The following is a 23936-nucleotide window of genomic DNA, read 5'->3' on the forward strand; positions in this document are numbered from 1 at the left end:
CTCACTTAATGAAAGCTATTTACTAGGACCGGGACTTTAGCGCGTTAATTACGATTAATTAATTACAATGTGAATTAAGCTTAATTAATTACACAAAAAATAACACATTAAACATTTTTTACACTTATTTTTTGCACCGCGGAACGTTTCTCACTGGATGAGTTTCGGAGGACCGATTATACTGGAGCACCAACTAGCGTTCATGACTTCAGACAACAACAAACCACAGTGAACATGAACGAAGAAGCTGACGAGACCATGTCAGTTGGCCCCGTGAATGGGAAATCTTATTATAATAAACACACGGATGGAAGCGTCGATAAGAGCGTGGTTGTGTGCAAGCTGTGCAACAAGGAATTCGCATCGAGCCTCAAGTATCACCTCAACGCTAAACTATTAGCAGCTAGCGTGGACGTTAGGACCCACACCCAACCCACACTGCACCAGATGACTGGTTTGAGGACCAGGGTAACTAAGTCCACGTCTGAAAAATAACCAATGTTCTGAATGTACTTGAAAGTATTGGTCTACTTAAAAAAACCTAGTTTACAGAAGGTCTACTTACCTATAGGCTACCTGAATTTCTGAAAGTACTATATTTCTAAATATGCTATTGCTTCACTTGTCTGCTGGAATTGGTTGAACAAAAATAAAAATCCATGTGAAAAAAATTACTTCTCACTGTTCTCAGGTCAAATATTTATGCAATTAAAATGCGATTAATTTTGATTAATTAATTACAAAGCCTCTAATTAATTAGATTAATATTTTTAATTGAGTCCCGGCCCTACTATTCACTAAAGTAGATGGGCTTTAGATCTGAATATCTAGGGTATTAGAAAGTTAGAACATCCTCTAAAATGTTATAGCTTACAGAGCGCCATGCATAAAGATAGTCAAAGTCTAAAATAATATATGGTATGCCATGAAATGTAATGAAAATGGTATAACGATATGTAAGCTGTTCTTTGGTAACATACTATGCTATGACATTTTATAGTATAATTGACTATAAATTAAACCATAGACAAAAATAGAACTAACTACATGAGGAATTCAAGCACAGCGCCTGGAAATCTAAATTAAATACGTATATTCAAAAGTTATTTTATTAAGTCTCCCTTGTATACATGGACCTAGTACATGTGGAACAGTCGCGTGGATGCGCAATCCACAACATTATTACGGCCACATGAGACCTGTCACAAGTATTATGCAAATTATAGGAAATAGTAAGAAGTAGGGTTTAACTGTTCCCTTATTCACTAATCATTTGAGCAGTGTTCTTATGTTGAGGATGAAGGTCTATAGTTGTGCCTCCACGTATACACAATACATTAGGGAAATATCCCCTCACACCACAGAACTGTTTGGCACTTTATTAAACACGTATATCTATTTACAAATGATTTACTGTTGTTTACGATTGAATAGCGTTCCTACTCACAGTTGTACTTAATACATCAACACTATAACAAGGCAATGGAAGCAGAACGAGTGACAAGTAAACACATGTTTGACTTAAAGAACTAGTGTGAAGTGTCGGGTGGCATCTAGCGCTGAAGTTGGAGAATGTAAGCAGCCGTCATGTAAAGCGTGTGGCACACTGGAGGCGTCAATGCAAAAACACTAAGGGATAAGTCTAAGGTAACAAAAACAGGATCGTAATTAGCAGGTGATAAACTAGAAAAACTAATATATAGTATATTACATTTCTGCCAATAGATTGCTTTAAATGCTGCACACATTAACTTCACTTCTGTAGAATCATCCCTGAAAGTAAACACATGCTTCCTGTCCGCATTTACTCATCAGTGTCAGTGTTCGTTTTCAGTTTCCTACAACAGAATCTTCTCTAAATACTGTGGATGCAACTGGGTCGATTTGCCTCTTGATTGATACCCGTTTAGACAAGTAGCGAAACAGAACAGAGGACACACAACAATAGATCAGAGGACATGTAATTACCAACCGAGACCAAGATGTTAATAAAAATAAAAAAAATTAAAAAAGAATAGAATAATACAATCCTTTATAATGCATGACAGACAAGAGAACAGGAGATATATATATACTGTACAGCAGTGGACATTTATATACATGTTTGTACAACAAAAATGATGAGAAATAGCTGTGAAATGTGTTTTTTTGTCAAATATAAAAATGGGCAACCTTGCCCCAGCTCTCCGATCTTCTTGAAGGATCTTAAATCTTGTAAGTTTCTCTAGTGTGTAATGTAATAAGCAGGTCTGCCTGTATGCATTATGTAATGTACGTGTGTGTCTGAAAGAATTACTGTGGCTAACAAGCTAACTTTAACCTTTCTGCAGTGAGTCTTTTGTTTCTCTCCAACACACGGTTTGTATTTCAGGTTCCCCCCGAGACAGAAGCCTACAGACAGAGGAAACCGGACCCCCCCCCCTCCTCCTCCTCCTCCTCCCAGCTGGCAGTGAGCTGTGCCCAGAGTCAAGATGGCTGGGGTAAAGTATTCTGATCTCTGCACAGGCGCCAGCCGTTTTGTTAGAGACAGACTGGCGGGCACAAAGTCACTTTTCGAGTTGCGGGGCCGGCTGCAGCACACACTGAGCAGGTCGAAACCTTAAATCCAAGTCTCAGTGTACATCGATTCAACAGTCAGCTCACTCAGTATTTACATTAACCATGCTGCCAACTCCTAAGAAGATTTATTCTCAATGTTTAAAGTGCCTTCGATGGTTTGGACCTTCCCGTATATTTAGAATAAAGTCAAAGTAAAAAAGCTTAATACATCCCAGCTTAATACAAACAACTACACCTTCAATGTAATGTATAATAATTAGTTAAATGGACGTGTTAATAGTGAGGTGGGAGGGGGGGGGGGATTGTCCTGCATTGTCCTTGGAATGAGAAGTTTTATGGCGCTCTGGATGGCCAAGAAGTTCCCTTTGTTGGTTTTCCAGAGAGAGTTGAAAATTCCTTCAACATTTCCTCGTGTAAATAAAAATAAACTTCCTCAAGTTGCTTAAACCCTAGTTTGAGATCGATCAAGGCGATGAACGCTGTCCTCTCCTGTAAGTCTACGGTGTGACTTTCAGTAAGCATCCCATGCTGGTTCAGTTCCTCTGTGATGTTGCCATAGAGTAGTGTCTTATTTCAGTCTGTTAGTTTGTGTACATAGTTGACAGGAAACGTCCCACTCCTGGATGGGTCCCCATCTATGTGACCGCACTGTTAGGATATAGACAAAAAGAGCACTTTATTAATACCAGTGGGACATTTTGTTTGACAACAGAAGGTTTGAGGAGAAAAGATAATGGTCAAAATAACCTAGATAGTACTCACCTTATGCAATGTGGGTATGCATATGCAATATTAAACTGCTCACACATAAATATGTAATTGATTTAACACATGGATCAAAGTGCAGTTATAGATGATGTGATGCAATGAAAGAGTAATCTAAAACACTAGCAAACCGTAGCACTAACAAATGATAGCACTTAAATTGTACTTATAATGGCACTTTTCTATAACATGTTTTGAAACCGCTTATTTGATGAAAAATGTACTTTCTTGTTACTTGTTCTTCTGAGTTTGTATCTCTATGTGGAAATGCACTTATTGTACGTCACTTTGGATAAAAGCGTCAGCTAAATGACATGTAATGTAATGTATATTTTCCTTCCTGTTAAATCTAAAAGTCTCCGAAGAAAAGTCCAAATGTTGTAATTGTACTTACCCACCAGAAGGGGTCAGTGGTGGTTGTGACCACAATGATTTCATCTTTGAAAAAGGCCAGCTGCTCAGAACTTACTGCTCTGCAGTCCACTAAAGCCTTGACACGCTTCAGGTGGGGCCTGCTGCCAGAAACCTGAAGGAGACACGTTACATATTCTCCAGTGTTCCACCAGCAAGTGCGTATTGACTGTGAAAAATCCCAGGCTCATTTCCAATAATCCACAGGGATACAATGCTTGGTAAAATTGAAGATTTGTGACACAATTTGACCTTGACCTACAGGCTGAATGCAATAGAAGGAGACTCTGGAGTCTTACCATAGCATTCCTGCGGGGTCGTGGCATACAAGTCACTGCAGGAGAGGATGGTGGTGCTGGGACAGGAGGAGCCGGGGTGAGGCCTGGACTATTCCCTACCAGGCTGCAGTACAGCTCCTCCTGGCTGCTCATACAACTTGCAGGCACCACACCACATTTCCCTTGGGTGCCTGCGCCGCTGCTGGTCCGACGATATGATGTCGTCTTCCCTGAACTGGAAGGGCAGAGAAGTGAGAAGTCACGAAATATAAGTAAATGGAACGAGGCCTACGTCCTATCCAGGCGCTCGTTTTTCATGTCGGAACAGAATCTTATTTATCCGTGTAAAATTTGTGTGGTTTAAGGATTTGTTATATTTCAGAGGCCTTCTTTAGACCTCACACTATCGAGTAGATCCAAGTGTCCCATTGTAGCAGTGCTGTCTCACCTGACAGGCCCTATGCAACTCTGAGTGGGCGTTGGCGGGATACTGCTCTGAGCACCAGGTTGACCGTCCCACGTCTGCCTCTGTGCTTTGGAAGGAGCTGCCTGGCCGTGCGGAGACCTCGGTGGTCTCGCCCTTTGGGGTTCTGCGTTGGGCGAAGGCGGCCCGTGCCTCGCCTGCGTCGGCGGACTGGAGGAGTGGGAGGCCGGGTTAGAGCAACGCCGTGGTATGGGGAGGCCTTCCTGTGTCGTGATGGAAATCTGGGGGTCCGAGCGGCCTGCGCATGGACAAAGCATCGGATAGAGTTTGAACGGAAAACGTTTAACGATTAAGTTGTCCATTCACACAAAAACAAAAAGATGTGGATTCCTGTAAGCAGGATTTTAATGGAACATTGCAGTCATTTAAACAGATTTAATCAACCGTTATTATAATTGTTTACATGTATATACATACATATTATGGTAGATATAATTGAAGTAGTTTACCTCTCTGAATGGATTTAGCTGGCAGTGGTGGAGGCAATGATGTTCCAGAGGGAGCGCTGTTGGCTGGAGGATTTGTGTATAGAAAGTCTACATTCTCGTACGTCTGACAAGGCCTACTCCCAGCATTACCACTGGCACCATTAACCATGCTGTAGCGGGAAAGGGAAGATCCACCCCCTCCATTTGAGGATAGAGGAGAGCGGTTTTTGGGCAATGGGCTCACCTGGAAAAGTGGAAAGGAGCAGCACATGGTCATTTTTAGTTTCTCTTCAACTTTCTTTTGTTTAATTTATGTGTATTGGCTTAATTCTCGTTAGTATAGAATATTGTTCTTCCCACATTACACTATAACAGGCATTTTGGTTGAGTGTGAGTTGCGTGTGTTTTATTTACCCGCTCATCCAGGTCATCCTCACTGTCATAAAACTCTTGAGACTGTGTCTCCCACATGAACTCCACATGAATCTGAGAGTTGAACTTCCCACTATGGGCCAACTCCAACTGAAGTACAAACAAAAGCACAAACGCCCAAAAATGAACAAAATGAGCAGGTACGACAAGAGCAGGAAAATGTGTCAACACAATACACCACACGTCCTTCTGCAAGCTGGGAAAAACTATTACCTGGAAACTACCTAGTGACGGCCACTGCTCGTATCAGTGTGACCTTGGGTTCGACAGATGTTAGCAAAGTGCAAAGTAGGTTTGATGATATAACAAAAATAAATTCAGCAATAAGCTGCTTATTTGTCTGATCTCTAAAACAACTAGCTTGTAACAGAAGGTTGTGTATTATGCACCAGGATATTAAACAAGGCAGGTCTGATTCCGTAGGGCAGATGGCCGGTAAGAAAACAAGAATACTTTATGAATGATACACAGTGGGGCCTGATGGGGATACGATTCCTTGTACTGGAAGTGAGTCCTTAGCATAGCTCTGTTGCACGGGGAGTTATTTCAAGGTAGTGTTCCCAGCTGTGGAAGTTGTTTTGTTTCTAGCATTGCCTTTCTGATAGACATTTTAATTGTTGCAACTCGATTCCTCAGTTCACCTCATCTACCTCATTACTGTGGATATTCTTAGATTTAAAAGAAATAAATCTTAAAGCGAGAATGGGGTCTCACCAGCTCGACACACTGCGCATGCTGCAGCCTCCGTGCAGCATCGAGGGCTGTTTCTCCAGCAGAGTTCACTACAGTAGGTGTAAAAAAAAAAAAGAAAGAAAAGGGTTGAAGTATTTCTTTCATTTCCATACAAGTCCAAGGAACGTTGCCTGTGTGTAGTGCGTTACCTGTGTGTAGAGCTGCCTTCGCTTTGAGCAGTAACTTGAGAGACTCTGGCTTGTGATGCAGAACGCTGTAGTGAAGAGCGGTGTTTCCTTCTGCCGTTGTCTTCTCTAGACAGTTGCTGTAAAATGACGGATATGACACATACAGTATAGGCATAGACGGTCGCTAAATCCTCTACGTGCAAAGGAAATGCAAATCATGTGCTCGACTACTTGTCAGTGTCTGACCTGTTCTGGCAGAGGAAATCCACAAGTGCCAGAGAGCTTCTGTCCTCCAGACGCACCGCAAGATGAAGAGCCGTCTCTTTGACCCCCTTGGACAGGAGGAAAAGCGCTCGAATGAGGATAAATTGTTGACCCCTCAAAAAAGGTTCAATGCAAGTGGTACATTCAGTGGCTGCATTTTGTTTCTGACAATCAAGTGCAGGTAAATGCAACTATAATACCAGACAAGTCGAAATAAACTAATTTGTGAAAACGTACCTGGAGCGATGAGCATTAACTGTTTATGTATGTGAAGTGCTAAAGGAGGGCCTGCGTAACTCAATGAGCTCGTCTCACTTTTCCTCGAGAGACGTGAGCTCTGACCTTAAAGCTGAAATAATAAACGAGGGCCAACCAAAACCAACAAACGCACACAGTGGATTCAGCAGAGTTTACAAACCGCTTAAGCTGAGCAGGAAGTGTATGAAGGGCAGGGTGGAACCTCATTAAAGACAAGAGGACGAGGAAGATGAGGTGAGAGGAAATGGGACGATTGAATTAGAGGCCAGAATAGAAGGGAGGACCTCTGATTTACCCACCCACACGGGACAATTAACACGTTTCTCATGCTGTAATTATCCACACACCACCTACATTCTGTATCTCGTGGCAATACTTAACACTTTGTGGATTAAATTCTATTTTAAGCCATGTAACATGTAAGAAGCCACCGATGTATGTGGAGCTGTAAACAAGCCTCGTCGGGAGGAAAAAATGACAACTGTGGGAGTTCAAATGTCAGGAGATTGTACGGATTTACTACACACACTCCCGCCCTAACAGGAGACCCGTGGGGAAGAAACGCTGGTGTGGAATTCCACTCGTGGCCGTAAATGATCCTCACCTGTCCATCGGGCAGCGCCAGCGGTTTGGAAATGTCCGCTCCTTCGGCGTAGAGTTGCAGGAGAGAAGCGAGTTCGTGACTCCTCACGGCGTCATACAGCCGGCCGGGGTCGGCTTCCTCTCTACGCAGGACGTACCGGCGCTCGGCGTACTTGGCCACAATGTACTCCTTTCTGGCGTTCCTAGATGTTAAATTGACACGTTTTTTTATGAAAGAATACAATAGATATACATCAGCAAATCGTCTTTCATTGCTTTTGAAGATTCAGATTGTTAGCTCAACATAAAGCATGCACTCACATGTCACTTTGTGGTAATGGTTTGACGGAGTCATTTGGAAGGCCCGCCTCCATGATGTCATTGAATCTGGTGTTGCCAATACTGACAGCCAACTAGAAGTGACAAACGATTAAGCCACAAAGATGTGATATTAAAACAATTAATTAACAAGATAGTACTAAACTGACTGTCTTTGTATGGATTGTTTGTTTCCATGAATGTATTTAGTACCAGAAGCTCAGAGGTGCTCAGTAGGTCCAGGGTGAGTGACTGGATCCTGGAGTAATGGACACCCAGCTCTCTGTGGATGCCAGAGCACTCGATACAGGTCAGGATGCCCAAATTGGTCGACAGCCACGTTGGATCTGAGCAACACAGACACAAAGAGGTCAAGAGCCCGTGATTGGCAGATGTAGTCCATGAATATGGCCGTGCTGATGAAATAGACTAAAGTGGTTCATTATTTGGTTCCACGATGATCTTTGACAACAATGACCGACCGACCTGGTGCTCCACAATCAGTGCAGGCCTCGTTGCCGGGCATCTGCCGCAGCTCGGCGATGATGCTTCTGGAGAGCTCCTGGAGCCCGCTGTCCTGGAGGTGGAGCTGGTCGCCTACCAATGCTGTGTTCAGGGCCTCCTCCTTACTGTTCTGCAGCACTGACACCCAGCTGAAGTAAAGGGGAACACGGACATTTTAAAGATTTTGTAATGCTCACATTGAGTCATCCTCAAGTCATCATCGCTCCCGCTTCCGCAGTTTCCTGAGTTCTCTGCCACCCTGAATCTCACGACCCTCGTGAAGCTCCAGCTCTTTATTTCCCTTCAAACCATTTCCATCTCCCTGCGTCCCTTAGCCCACACAGCGCTTCACATCAAACAATCAAACGAGGGAAGAGAAAGGGACAGAATACACTCCCCTCAATCCCCACATCAAAAAACACTAAGTTCCCTTGCTTGCTGTCTGTAGCTGGAAAGAAGTCCCACCCAAAAGCAGCTGGGCCGGGGGCCTCCTGGAGGACAGCGCTTTCTTTCTCCATCATTCAGTTTCACTCCCTTTCCGGGTTTTGTTGTATCCTCTTTGCTGCAACAACCTAAATACTTTCCTGTATTATCTATAATAAATGTCTGTGCCTTCTCATCACATACTTATTTCAAATGAAGACATAAGGAGCATGAAATGTGACAACTTGCTTTGACCAAGAAAAAAAAAAAACAAGAGGTAAGAGAGCGAATTACATTCGCAGGTAATAAATCGTGTGTCAACACTTACATCATACATTCCTGCTCTTCTTCTGCCTGGAAACGGTATGTGCGGTTATCTGGGGAGAGACATTAAAAGGGGTTAGATGCTGTCAGTGGTGAGAAAATGTTCTCACGGAATGAAAAGGGTTTAGAAATGGAAAAGGCATAAAACACATAAAGCACAGAATCCCCCTTTTGTCACATCACAACAGCACATTGATTACAAGAAATCTCTGGCATCCATCCCACATAAAATGTGTCTGGTCCCAGTTCCTATTTAATGTGGTGACCAAGTTGGCAAGCGTCCACACAGCTGCAAAGCAAATGACTCGTAAGAGACTTAAACGACGACATGCGGAAGGCCAAAAGTTCAGAGTGAACCTACGAGTGACCAGGTCAAAGGTCCTCCTGTCCTCTGGATTCGGTCGCACCTGACAGGTCAGTAGGTTCAGCTTGGTTGGCGGTCGGTTGATCTGAAGATGGACACAGACGTTATAGCGCGAGCACTGGACGCATTTCAGATGACACGTTTGATCTGAATCTGAGTGCGTGGTGGCAGTTTGTCTCATGAGTCCTCACCGTACTGTGAGAGATCGTCAAGCAGCCAAATTTCACTCCACACTTCCTCTTCTGCCAAACCTTCCTGATCCTGCAGTTCAACATACCAAAGGGAGAAAGTTTAAAAAAAGGGGGAGAAAAACATATTTTCCAAACAAGCTGAATGATTTTTGTGCAAAAAAGGGTTACCCCTGATTTGCATAATTGTAACACACTGTGCTGGCCAAGCTAACTTCTGTTCACAGCCCTTAAATTATGTTTCCGTTATCTTGATTGAATTCATTTAAATGGCTGAGAACATGTTTTGTTCCGTCAGTGGCCTGAGGAAAGTTTTCCTTCAACTTCCATTTACCCTACTTAACCACATCCACTCTCCTTATCACACTGGGATCATGCGCTCATGCGTGTGTGTGTGTGTGTGCATCATGCAAAAGCTGGATCCATTCAGTTGGCCTGCCAATAAGTTCCACAGGAGGGGCCCCTGCTTGAATCTTCATCTCACAATAATGAAGACCAGGTGGGGAAGACAAAGTCTGAATAACCGCATTCTCTCTCCTTAGCTCCTTTCTCTTCAGCCAGCTCTTATCACTACTGCCCTCAGCAGCAAAGTTTAGCTCTTTGGACTATCAACATGAACAATTCCTGCAATTTATTTTGTAATTAAGCAGCGACACAGTTGGCTAGATGCTTTCTTTGTAGGCGTTACGGCACTTGTTGATATGGTTGAAATCTTGGATTCTTGTGTTTTTCATTCCAATAAAATACTGAAACATAACTGGCTGTGACCTGATATTTGAACACTGTAACTAATGCTTTTACACACCCATCACTCTTCTTAAGCAGGAAGCCAGATTTTTCCGTCCCGTACTTCTTGTTGCCCTGCGGTTGGTGGATGCTATACCCGTTGCCCGAGTTCTTCCTGTTCAGATACTCCTAGGATATAAAAAGAGATTTAGGACTTCAATTTAAAGGCTGGAGGCCAGCTCAAGACAAAGTAATCCAATAGCATCAATTAAAGTAATGTAATGCAAAGCCGTGGGCCGTGGAACCACATTTTGATTATTTGCCAAAACAGTATCACTGAAGTTATTTAATCTGGAAATTGATGTGCGCAGCAATATGAATATGAATAAGCATACCTCTTTCCCCTCCACTTGCAGAAGTAATTTGAGAGAATCCCTCAGCTGAGTGAGTTTTTTAACCTCCTCGTCCTGGTCAAGACGCACCTAAGAACATACAACACAAAAGGTCTCCTTATTCAATTGCAGGAATTACATTTAAAAAAGTAATTGGAGCAACAAAAACGGTTTTATCCAGTGTTTTCTCTTCATATGTTCCTGGAATTGGGTGTGGAATGACATCAGAGCTTGTTGTAGTGACCTAGATAATGCAGAACAGAGCTAAGTGCAGGGGTGTGTCGCCCGAGGAGGCTGTGTTGTATTCATTTAAGCGGCAGCGCAGTGACCAGTCTTTCATGGTACACACAAGTCTGTTTAACACAAAATATTTTAGCATTTCTCCACAGGGCCATAACACAGATTCTGTGGAAAATCTGCTTGTTAAGTCTGAGGTCTGGCATGTCTCAGCGGGTCCCGTTCTCGGGCCTGTGCAGAACCAGAAAAACCTCTAACGTTCTTAGTGTCTCAGTCGGTGTCCTGGGCTCTATCCAGGAAAGGGACTGGAAACCCGGCAGAGTGGTTGGACCCTGCGCTCCAGGGGAAGGAAGGAAAATGAAGGGGATGCCTTCGGTTTTGTTTTGTTTTTGAAAGAATGTCTGGAAATACGCTGCCTGTAGGTTTGGGTGTGGGGACCAGGGGGGAGGGGGGCAGCTGAGGTTTGGGCTTTGGTGAGAGGGTAACAGAGAAAAAGAGTGCTATATGAGCTACTAAAACTCATTGTGATTAATAGGGAGAGCCATACTGGCCTCTTAAACACAGTTTCACCTACTGTGACTGAGAAGGAGGTGACAAATGAAACCAGTCAAGTGGGAGGGAGGACTGGGAGTATGTCAACGTTAAGATGCACAGTATAAGCATATGTTTAGTGAATTCTGAAAGATCTCTTTGAGGCAGTTTGGGCAACGGCAGTTACCACAGACCCTAACCTTTGACTTCTTAATCCTGACGGAAAATAACCACAAGTTGGCAGACACGAGATGACCAACACACTCCTTGGTATATTGTAGTTTGAAAAAAAAAGCATCAGCAGCAGCAGCTTTTGTGTATTTACCGTGTGAACAGAAGCAGCAAGCTTCTCAATAAAAGGAGAGAGATTCTCTGCAGCTTTAAGTCCATCCTGAAAGAAACTGAGAACAGAGAAAGAACGAGTGCTGAGTCATGTCGGAACAGTCCAAACATCCTGGTGCACGCCAAGCAAAACATCACATGCCCAAGCAGCATAAGAAACTCTGTTCCCACATAGAACTCTTGGTATGATTAAAATAGGCTAATGGTTAACAACACTGTGTAAAGGGAAATGAATTAAACTCAAGTTTAAGCAAAATCTACCACTGAAACATGAGGTCTTTGTGCTTTTCAGGCCAGGAAAAAGTAAAAGGTAAAAACCATAAAGGCACCATTGGCTGAGACTGACCTGAGCTGGGCCTGGAAATATTTGATGAGGCTCTGGAGAAGATCAGGGCCCTGACGCACCTTGAGCTCCTGGATCTTCAAAAGATACTGAAAGAATAAAAGGCAGGATGTTTTAGTAAGACGTATTGCAGAGAGAAATTGAACAAGAAACAGCAGCCATAGTAAGATGAACACGTCTGCACACCTACAACCTTTTTTTGTCAGATAACTGGCAATTTTCACTCTCGCTGCTTGCAGACTGATGCAGTGTGCAACGTGCAATCAATCCACAGAATGATGGAAAAAGGCAACTATTGCCTGAACATCTCTATTAAAACGTCAATGGTTTGTTTTACTGACCTCAATCTTCTGGTACTTATAGCATGAAACTGCCTTTGCGGAAACAACCAGCAAATGGAGTGTTGCCAAATCAACCAAAAAATCCCCACTTTATGGGTCATCTAAGATGACACATAATAATTATCATGTTTGGAAAATGTTAAAGCGCTGGCAGAGCATTTGAACTGCATTTTCAATGCGTATAACCAAGCTCAACTGGAACTGTGCCAAAAAAATACAAAGGGAATTAAAAGGGATGCAGAGGACCACCCATGTGAGCTAAACCGTCGCATTCAGGTGCAGTAGAGGTGTCTGGGTATGGATGTTTTGACTGGAACTAATCCCTCACCTCACACATTTGCAGCTGAAAGGTCCTTCTCTCTCTCTCCATGTCCTCCCCGCCTTCAGATCCCTCTGTCTTGATCAGACCCAGCTGCTTGGTCTTCTCCTTCCTCTCCTTCTCCAGCTTCCCTCTGATGGGGGAGGGGGAAGGAGCAAATTCTTTTTTAAAAGAGCCATTGAGGTGCAATTATTTTATCTGTGTGATGATTGCATTTTTTTAGCATTTGCATCTCTTCACTCGCTCGCCTTCCTCACAGAGAGAAGGTAGAGGGAGTGAGGTGAAGGGGAGTAAAAGGAGAGGCGAACTCTCCTTAAAAGATTATACCACCGTCACAATGAGATCAAATAATGGCTACAAGGTGCATTTCCTCAGTTTATTTCATAGCAGTGCAATGGATACGGGCCATGGGGAATGAAGTATTATCCTATTAACCTCTGCGGTTACATCAACGTCTATGATGCCATAAAACACTGGCAAGAACTGAATATGTACCACGTGATTCTCCTCAGGCAAAAACGACTGTCTGAGGCGTTCTCTTGTGAAGAAATCAAGACTGCTATGTGAATGTGAGGAAACTTAATTACATTTTTATGTCATACTCCTTCCAACTTTTCTCCATTTGTTTCTTGAGCTCCTGCAGAGAAAATAAAGAGAATAAAAGAGAAGCGGTTAAGATGAAATAGTCGATAGTCTGCGCAGAGTCGAGGAAAACTGGTTACCTGCATGGATCTGGATGGAGCCAGACAGGTTTCGCGCGGAGACATGATTACTCACATTATGCTAACTGCTCTGCTATCTGGCTGAACAAGATTCCAGCGGCGCTTTGTTTGCATTTACAGCGAAGCAAGGTTCAGCTGTCAAATCAGCTGTTTCAAGGGAGACAGTAGCGGGAGCCTGCTGAAGCTTTAGCTTGTTATTACGCACTAGTCTGTCGGCAAGGCCAACACTGAGCAAGACACATTCAGTATTGGAACATAGCTCAGTCTTAATCATTAATCGGCATTAACAGCCTTATCTCATCCAATAGCTTAGCAGGATCAGCTCCTTCCACGACGGAGACAGACAGGATTACCTGCTGAATGAGGAAATCCACCCTAAAACGGATTTTACAATGGCACACATATTTTGGACAGTAGCGACAGCGGATGAGCTGCTAAAAAGCCCCACATTCAAATAAATTCACCATGGATCGTGCCGTCGTGATAGTTGTTCCTTACTTCACTACAGAGCTTGACAATTCAAGTTCATAAATAAAAACTGTAAAATACCTTAAGTGAGCAGTGTTACTGAAATAGTGTGGATGTTCCCTTTTAAACAGTCTCTCACTTCTCTAATTCAAGTATGTATATAACATTTAAGCAGCAGTTTATTAGTATTTGATACATTTATAATGGAATGTTAACTCACTAGTCTGCTGTCCCGGAGTTCAGATTTCAGCACATTTTCCAAAGGAAAGGCCATGATGTTGTTGAGGTTTTGCACCTGAAACATGTTAAAAGCAAAAAAGAAGTTAAAAAGAATGCAATAATGTTACAGGTGGCCCTTGTCTTGCAGTATAAGCAAACACACATGTGCACATGCTGTTAAGGACCCTCATTTCTGGGAATAAATTAATCAGGGTGAGTACGTCATTTTTAGCTAGTGGGTCATGAAAATAAAAATACACTGAAGGCTAATCTACACCATCTAGATTCCCGATCCAGCTGACGAAGTCTATTGTGGATCTGGTGAGAGTTGATCATAAAACCACCAGCATTACCCCTACAAGTTGCACTTTATAGTAATACGTATTTACCACAAAGCCTGAGTAAGGGGGGTTCGGGGGAGCGCGTGGCAACATGCTCCTAGGATTTGTTTTCCCCACAAGGTGAGCCAATGTAGAATAATCTATCAAACCTATTAGGCGGGGTGCAGTTTGATTTTCTTAACCAAACTTCACATTGCAACAAACGATCAACATCGTTTGATGGGAATTCACGCTTTTAAAAGCATATGCTGTTGATTGTTCTGACCAAAAGTCTAAGAGCACAGATTCATCCATCATCTCCAGTCCAACAGTATCCAGGTAAACATTTTAGGATCCTGGTGGATTCGCTGCCTCCTGCTCTTTACGTAAACAATGTCCACCCACTTCCGTGAATCGAGCGCAGAGCCGACCTTCAGATGTTGACACAGAGGCTTGGAGACTCGTAGGATTGTTTTGGTTGGCATCCAAAAGTTGAGGTAACTAATAGATAATACATGGCCTTCTTACACAAGTGAATACCTACTCCCAAAGTGTCAACATTTTGACAAATGACGCATGCCTGTATGAACAGTGGCACCAGTAGGGCCTATAACAATAACCACTTTTGTTGGATCATACATTGCTTCAGAAAAGAACTGGAATAAACAATATCTTTCTTACATTAAGAACTTTATGCCACTGAATGGGGGTGGAAAAAAACGTCAAAACATTCTGAAAAAACAAAACATGATGAAAACCACACATTCAAAACTAGGGCTGCACGATATGGCCAAAAATCCACATCACGGAGCTACCGGAACAACAGTTACTTCTTGTTGTGAGCTGTACCCAGCATGCAGTTCGGCTGGGATTTTTTTTTATAAATGTTAGTATTACAAAATGTTTATGTGTCACAAGCTGTTGTGTTGTAATCTGTTTTACCCTGTTAAAGAGAGTTTGTTGTGAGTTATTCCTAGTTGTTATAAAGTTATAACCATGACTCAATCTCAACACACGTAAGGCAACTAGCTCCGACCGCCAGGCGTAACACCGGTATGAACGGTATGTGACAATATACCACCGCTTTGTACACCGTGCAGCCCTAATCAAAACTATCAAGCTTGCTTAACAAAAACATCCAATGTCTAATGGCCGGGAAAACCCTGCAGTTTATTATGGAATCATGTCCAAGAAAAACTGAACACAAAAGAATGTAAACGCAACGGGCAATATAGAGGTCAGTGAAGCTGGTCATGTTGACATGTGGTGCAAAAAGTAGAACATGTATAGATTGATATGTGCATATGTTGTACAATAAGTATTTAGAAAAGGACCATGTTAAATTATGTCAACATATTGTATGATAAAATAAAAACAAAATCATCATTGCAAGCAAAGGGACACCATCACACATGCATATCATCGGGGGAGGGGTGGGGGGCCTCAAGTTGATTTGGTACAACTCCTATATTCAACCTCTGGTTTGCCTCTTCACATCTGCAAGACCCAGTCTCCCCTGTGTGGCCTTGATTGACACATCGGAGGGAGTGTGCGAGACCGTGTGTGTTGACTCACACGTGGAGGTCTGGGATGAATTATCCTCGCCATAGAAACTCAGTGGGAGGGTCCCGGGACGGCCCCCCGTTTCTTGAGTCAAGAGGTGGGAGCATGCAGCTGTTGAAAACCCCTTTTTCCTATTGCTGGTGCACACACACCATTTCTTTTGTTGAGGTATTTTTACATGCTGTTGTTTCTTTTTTGTATTCCCATTCTTGCTGCCTTAGGCCTTCAGATATTGCACATGCGCTTTTAACTTTAGCAACGCTCTCCTCTCCCTCCCCCCTTTTTCCCGACGCACTCTTCTCCTCACCAGATTTTTGAAGAGGGCTGTGACCTCCCTGGTAAACACAGCCAGGTTGAGGAACCCCGTGGAGACTTCGTTGTTGTCCTGGGTCAGGTGGCTGTTCCCAAGCTTCTCCAGCAACTCAACATAGTGCTCCTTGTTTTCCACATGGGCTGAAAAAAAAACACACACATGGACACCAAGAGTCTCAATGAGGACTCCGACTTGAGTTCTGTGTCGTGAAGTTCTTAAGTAGGCCGATTAAACAGCTCCGTTGTAGTGACAGTATTCCAACTAGGCAAGCATGTGGGATGAGTGAATACTGGTTTTGACCCACCCTTGAGCTGTAGACAGACAAACATACAAGGGACTAATCTTTCCCCTTCCCATGGGCCGTCCCCTTAGTGGACTCTCAATCTGTTTAAATTATGTGGAAAAAGAATGATGGAAAATAATCTGAGCTCCTGCTGGCTTCACATTGGTTTACATTTCACTACGGTCAGTTCTACGTGAGGCTCAGATCAGGATATCAAAAAACAAGTTACAATTCAAGGATTAATGGATGGATAACAATTTAAGGAAGTGGTAAAGACATATGTGGGCAGAAATCTGCAGACGTGTAGGAAGACAAAGGGGAAGAACTGAGCCTTCATGACGGCATGAAGAAATATAAATAACAAACAGCGCACAATCAACTATCAAAACAACAAACCGCAGAGGAGCTGAGGGGAGGATTTTAAGGATGACCTTTGAACAAAGATATCAGCAGTGCAACTCAACCCCTTGACTCCTGTGCCAGAATACACGAGTCTTGGCAGAGCAGTGGTACTTAGCAGTTTATGGGAATAGACATCGAAACTTCTCACTGTGTGTGTGTGTGTGTGACATTAGACTAGTGTGGGGGAGGAGCGGGGAGGTACCACTGCGTCCCTATGTGTGGTGATTCAGACTGTTGATAAACTACAGGACCGACTGAGCTGTTTAAAAACATAAGGACACCAGTGCTCATATTACCGGCACTTACCCATACGGTTCTAGTTAGACACAGGGGAAGTAGAGTATTTTGAATACCAATGGACCACTTCTTTGCCGCTACAATATCGATCACACATGGTTGCTGAATTCTGGGAAGCCGGCTCTGACTCATCTAACCGAAAAACTATGAGTCCGCTGCCCTGAAATGGGAAGCAGGTTTGTAAAGCGAGCGCACATTAACAACTCATGGATCCGTTAAGACAGTTCCTGTGTTTGTCCCGCGCACTTCTGAGGCAAACAGGCAACGTGCTGTAGTGGCACCAACAGCTTGTTGTAGCTAAAACCACACACACTATTTGCTTTAACACACACACACACAACAAAACCATTCACTGTATGGATATAAACACAATGACTGGAGAGCCCATGCACTCTGGTGCCATAACAAAGGGCCTCCCTCATAAACACCTCTGCCCACACGGGCCTCATGATGTCATCTCAAGTCTGGGTCGCTGATGTGGAGGCTCCAAGATGCACTGATCAGCTTCATACTATAATAATGGCTGACTTTTACTTAAAGTGGAAGTTCATTCTTGACCTGGAAAAATATGAGTTTTTGTGGAGCTTTCTTCTGTATCACATGGTCCATGTGCTGATAGAAGCTTTGTAAAACCAAGTTAGTAACCCTTGATTAGAAATTGCTTGGTCAAGGTCAAGAATGAACTTTCATGCATAACTTCAAGCGCTTATATTATGCGACCAATGCATACTTACAGAGTCCAGACGAATGTATAGCTTTGATCATTTTCTTCATCTTCTGTAGAGCTGTGTGGTCCGTCTCCAGAGACTGCAGCAGATGACAAGGAAACATATAAAAGCATGAACAATTAAAAATGAAGGTTTGATGCATTTGAATTAATATGATAAACTAAAAAACTGTAAATTTAGGGAAGATGCACACCAACTTTTCCCATTGATTTGTAAAGAAATATCTGAAGATATAACCTAATGATAGACCCGGGCATATCAAAGGAACATCAGTACAACATCAGTATTGCTGAATCCAACGACATCCAAGCTTTCCCACTCAGAAAAAAGCAATTAGAACTCTTTAATGCCGAATCGCTGTTTGATTTGTGTTTGCGTCACTGCGTCAAGGTTCACAGTAGGCGGTGTAAGTGTGTTTATATTAGTGATGCTCAATCTTCTCACGGCCTGACTAAGCATAACAGGTGAGTCAGCCCTCGCCAGGAGGGCAACCGTCTGTCCTGCCATGTGCAACCTTGAATCATGTCAGCGCATTTATTTCACTTCTCAGGTTGGAGCAATACTATGACAGTGACATTGAGACACCTGAAACTCATTCAAACTGAATAATACCCTCAGGCCAACCAATGCGGCTTGAAACCGTTTTTTTTTTTCTCACATGTTTTACTGAGCTCCACATGCAGCACTCCACCTACACTTGAAATAGCTTTAATGAGCCAGAAATCTACACATAACTGAAACAATGTCTTTTTAGATGATGTGGTTTTGCATTCCCATGTGTTCAAGTCCACTCCCTAAGCATCTAGCCCTCTAATTAAAAGGTGGCGTCTGAGTTTTGTAATGGAACCCTGCAGACAATGAACGGGAAAGTGATTTAGTGGTGATGGAGGTGGGAGTCGCCCTCCTGATGCCGCTGAAGTTTCCTCCATTCGGTAAATTGGTTGGCAGACGGAGGACAAACAGTGGAAACAAGCTTGTGCAGGTTAAGAGAACAGGCCCTGCTTGTTGAACTTGGGGGGGAAATAAAATCGGGACACGCAAACACACCAGTGGGCTAACAAACCAACCCTCAGTCGAGAGGGACGAAATGACACGGATACGCCCCTTCCAGAGAGAGTAATGAGCTGCACCCAGACGTGTACCCATGTTGAGAAACAACACTGTGGTATTGTGCCTATTTGTCAAGTTGTGTTCACCTGCTCTCAGGGTGTGTGCCGTCAGCAGTGCATGACTAACTAATATCTGATTCTTATTCACTGCATCAAATGGGGCTAAGATGACACCCTTAGCCGCCGGAAAAAACCTACAACAAACTGTTGTTTGTTAACCTTGAGGGACGACTGTGGGTGGCTTCTTAAGAAAAACATGCATGGAACTGACCTCAAACTAATTACAGCTCAACTTATAGCAAATGAAACCCTGCGTTACCCCCACATTTCTCCCTTCATCGTTGCCTCTAATCAGGAATAGTAAGTAACAAGCAGCCGAGTGTGTGTCGGGCTAAATGGTGTCTGTGTATCCCTGCCCGCCGCCGTAACCACACACACACACGCCTACACTTTACCCAAGCCATTAATCACGCTTGTGTCTACTACGGAGACTAAACACAATAACCATAAATCTATCTTTAAAAAGGAAGCGTTGCATTTCCGTCTGTGTGTGTGTGTGTCAGTGTGTGTGTGTCAGTGTGCACACGTGTAAGAGTCCAAAATGTCCCTCCTCAGAGCAGCTATTACGGCTATGCACTTTCCAATATACTATGGCCATTAATGGGGAAATGATCCCATTTTTCGAGCCAGGATGAAGATCTTTCAACTCACAAACGTAATGAGTCATTTATCAACTGGATTCCATCATGAAGCCGATTCCGATCCTCGAGGATCAGTAAAATATCACGATATCTGCACTATAGACTGAAAACTGCAAACAAAAAAAACTAGAATAGGTAACTTTATAATCTTCCCCCACTTTTTCACACCAACCCCTTTTGTTCCCTAAGGTGATGTGAGCTCAGGTTGAAACAAAGATGAATCAAGTGGAACTTTAGAACAATTGAACAGTGCGGTTATGTGACGAGGAAGACACGTTGTGCACACACTTCACCCCGTCTATTTCCTCCTTCCTCCTTCGACAGGGAGTTTTGAGAGAATATAAACCAAAACAAAGAGACACACACACACACACCTCAAATAGGCCCTGTGCCACCAGTCCAAGCAGACCAAATGCAGGCACGCTTTCAAGCACCGTTAACTCACAAAAACAAAGGGCCACACACACACACACACACACATTTCTGGCATGTCTGCTGTGAGTCTCACACTGACTGAGTAGACTCTCTATAGCCTACATTACCTTATGAAACCCTTCCTGCGGTCTTTGCTGAACCAGCACAATATCCACTGAATAACTATGAAAAAAGAAGAAGGGCAGAACCACTAGTCTGGACACACTGAGAACTTGACCAGTAGTGCCCAAAGAAGCCATTCATTAGCATTGGACCTCACATTTGATGAAACTGAGACCAATGGTGCAGTTACGATGCATTAACTTAGTCCCATGTTCCTTTTTTTATACACATTAAGAAACCCACTGTAGATATCACAGTGGAATGTGCCCCCCCCCCCTAAACGTGTGGAAAGTGCTATTCTTCTTTATCGCTGTGGTCATCTTGAAACCACTTCAAAAGAAACGGTTTAATTTCTTCTTCTCGTTTTTCGCACGGCGCTGAGTTAGAAACACCTCAGTCGGAAAGCTTTCACTTGACAAAAGAAAGCTGGCTAGTCCATTACAGGTGAGAGGGGAAAGCCCGCCACCGCCCCCCCCCCCCCCCTCCCCCCACGGCACCCACGGGGGCCCCGCCGCGCGGACAGGTAAACAACGGACGGGAAAAAGGTGCCTCCCCTCGCCCTGCTCTCACCTCGTCCACGGCGGACACCGTGTTCCGGCAGTCGCTCATTTTCGACTGGAAACTGGAAGTCGCCGGCGAGGACAGATCCTCGTTGGTCAGGACCACGAAGTCCGAAATGCTTATTCGCTCCGGCATGTTCGGAGCGAAGCGGCCGCCTTGACGATCACCGGAGAGAAAAGCGATCCAACGTTCCGGGCGCGTGTGTAATTCCCATTTGCGTACAAACAAACAAACAAACAAAAAAAACTTCACTCCTCCATCGTGCGAGAGCAAGGGTCTAAACGAGGCGGCGTCTCCCCCCCTCTCAGAGAGCAGATTCCTACAAGCGTCTGGAAGGTAGAACGTTTTCTAAAGTCGGACCTGAGCCCCGACCGAGTTTAGGCTCCGCTCTGCGAGTGCGTGCGCGTGCGCGTGGAGGTGCGCCGGCGCGCTGCTTGTCCGCCCCGCGAGGGAGGGAGCAAACTCCATCATCACGTGGGAATGGTTGAGCTTTCTAGAGAGAGGAAACTTTGTGTGTGTGTGTGTGCGTGTGCGCGCGCGCGCGTGTCTCCTTGTTGTCCTTGCCCCGGTCTCTCCCACTCTTACTTCTCATTTCTGTGCAAGCTCCAGAGAGTCTGCAGTGTGGTGGTCGCCATGGATATGCTTAATACCTCATTCACGCACCAAACCGAAGTGGAGGAATGTGATTGGATGGGAAGGTGGTTTCTGGCAGTGAGGTTAAGACTTGCTACTCAAAGCTCTAGTGTGTGGGTCTTTTCTGCACTAAAAGGAAATCAATCAAGCACGTGCGTTGCTTCATCGTTCTTCATAAGTCAGGAAGGGCTTTTGCAGCTGTGCAACTGCCCTTTAATCAAGAGTTTGGAGGTGTAACCGCCTCTTGGCCATTCTGTTGGCTTGGGCTTCAAGGCTTTTGCTTCTTCCTTTTCATCTCATGAAAAGGCATTTTTCATGGAGGGAGGATTTCTGTTGATGCTCCCCCCAGACCTTCTGAAATCTTCTGAGAGTGAACAAACATGTTAAGAGTGCACCACAAGAAGTCACAAGAGTTGTGTATGGAACATAACTCCAGCATGCCTGACATTTTCAAGCCTGTTCACTTGGTGTATCACTCAACACTGCCTCTGGGTAAGCAGTAATACAAGACACTATGAGGTGTGGATGGATGACTTCAGAAAGCCGGATCAGAGGATCCATCTATACCATCAAACCACATGTTAGCTTTACATATGCATCATTTGTCCCAGCTCTGTGGCCAACTAGAGCTTTTTTCTCCACTTCTCTGTAACTTCTTTTTCAGCTAAGGTCACTAAGCAAATCATGCACTGAACTTGTGAGCATTTAGCTGTGTTCATAAGTTTGTTTTGCAACAAAACAAAGTGCACAGAATTCGACATCTGTATTTTAGTTGCGCACATTCACAGCTTTTGGTATAGAGCTGCTTCAAGTGGTGCTTCAAGTGGTTTCTCTGAGGCAAAAACAAAACATTTTAAAATGTTTTTCTCATGCAAATTAAGCCAACGAACGATTAAAAATGTCAACAAAGGTCTCCAGAGGGAACGCAAGAAAATAATGTCCGTTCTTCTGAGGGAGTGAGGGCACGCGGCAGACTCCAAACAATGCAATGTTTGCTGACCCAGTTTACCAAGGCCTTGTTTCTCCTTGCAGCATGTTTGTCAGGGAGAGGGACATCAGACAGGGAAACCTGTTCGGATTAAGTCTGCATGTTGTATATGTAGTTTGCACTTCATAACAAAAGTCCAACGTGTGTTTTTTTTGCATGATGCTCATTATGCATGCTCACATTGTTAGCATGGACATCGGGGCTGATGTAATGCAGAGGCTTGCTGTGTCCCAACAATACCCTCCTTCAGTTCCTTAGCGGCCCCTTGTAAAGAAGCAGAGTCTTTGTGCGTCTGCCAGCCTTCCACCCTGTGTCCTATTGTAAAACTCAGCAAACCGGTCTGCTCAGGCAAAGCTCTAACATGAGAGCAACACAAGGTCCAAGGACATCAATGGTGGTGCAGGAGGGGGCGTAGGGGGGGGGGGGGGGGGATGGGAAACCGATAGAAGAAGAAAAAAAAAGGTGGAGGGAGGGAGCGAGGGGGAGATGCATGAAAGAGGAAAGGAGATAGATATTAATTTCATTGTCTTGTGAGTGTGCTACTGGAGCGACTCTCCCTCCTTGTTTCCTCCGTTTCCTTCCTAAACACAACATACCGATTCATTGTCCTTTCCCATATCAACACATCTGCTACTGTTAAAAAGTCACTTCACTCCTTACTTGTATCCTCAAGAAGAGCTAAGCTTCTCTTTCCCTTTCCCACCATTCCTCCCTTTGGCTGTGAGAAAAGCGAGGTACACCCAATACGGCCCCTCTCCTTCTCTGACGCACACAGGCCGCAGCACTCGGGTTGTAGCCTCAGCTTCCAGTAAAGGTTGCAGTTTGCCAGGATTTCCTTGTGGCTTCCCAGCAAGCCAATGGAGTTGCAGCCACTCAACCAACCCCCCTTCCCCCCCTCCTGCCCCCCTTTCCCTCCCTCCCCAAAAAATCTCCCTCTACACTGTTGATTCAGCTCCACTAGTTCTGCTATCAATTTACTACCCCTGTCAAGCGAGGAGGCCCAGGCTTACCGTAAAATAGCCCCCCCCCCCCCTTCCCCATTTTTACGGTCAACACAGATGACTGAAAATGGGAGTTTTGGCAATTGAGGGAGGGATTTGATTCATTGTTCAACGCAGTTAAACTGGACTAAGCAAACAAAGTGTCTCAAACAGGGCTCTTCTGTCAACATTCAACTTCAAGAACCTGCACAGCTGCACTTTTGTGAAGAACCAGTGTGGAACGCTTCGGCTGCAGAAAGAGCGGCGACACTTTGTGACAGAAATACTTCATTCTTGAGTCAACTGACTGAGCATTGTCGCCTCCCTTGGTCGCGGCTTGTCGGGCCGTCCCGCGCGGGTCAACCACACCCTCAGACGGACAGCCCCTCATCACCGTTGGCATGGCAACAAAAAACGTTTCCAGACCGGTAACAGGTAG

General features: G+C 44.2%; 1 protein-coding gene across 1 annotated transcript; it reads right to left on the minus strand.

The window, feature by feature from the left end:
- Positions 1-1364: 1364 nt before the first annotated feature.
- On the minus strand, positions 1365-21346 carry asap3 (ArfGAP with SH3 domain, ankyrin repeat and PH domain 3). The gene is made up of 26 exons (XM_037486665.2): positions 20906-21346; positions 17995-18067; positions 16273-16418; positions 14084-14158; positions 13261-13310; positions 12683-12806; positions 12017-12102; positions 11654-11729; positions 10564-10650; positions 10248-10357; positions 9446-9515; positions 9252-9339; positions 8895-8943; positions 8126-8292; positions 7853-7986; positions 7643-7734; positions 7344-7524; positions 6464-6549; positions 6239-6354; positions 6072-6139; positions 5340-5447; positions 4947-5169; positions 4462-4735; positions 4035-4248; positions 3719-3850; positions 1365-3207 (listed from the first exon to the last, which is right to left on the minus strand). Exons 1-26 carry the CDS (start codon positions 21029-21031, stop codon positions 3133-3135), a joined length of 3030 nt encoding a protein of 1009 aa, XP_037342562.2. The 5' UTR covers positions 21032-21346; the 3' UTR covers positions 1365-3132.
- Positions 21347-23936: the final 2590 nt, after the last annotated feature.

The sequence above is a fragment of the Pungitius pungitius genome, chromosome 14 (genome assembly GCF_949316345.1).
Source record: "Pungitius pungitius chromosome 14, fPunPun2.1, whole genome shotgun sequence".
Taxonomy (NCBI): Eukaryota; Metazoa; Chordata; class Actinopteri; order Perciformes; family Gasterosteidae; genus Pungitius; species Pungitius pungitius.

Coding starts and splice junctions, on each gene's coding strand:
- asap3 (XM_037486665.2), bottom strand. CDS start 21,031: ATGCCGGAGCGAATAAGCATTTCGGACTTCGTGGTCCTGACCAACGAG. Junction 16,419..17,994: donor TATACATTCGTCTGGACTCT/GTAAGTATGCAT, acceptor TTTTTTTTTCAG/CCCATGTGGAAAACAAGGAG. Junction 13,311..14,083: donor AACTCCGGGACAGCAGACTA/GTGAGTTAACAT, acceptor TTTTCTCTGCAG/GAGCTCAAGAAACAAATGGA.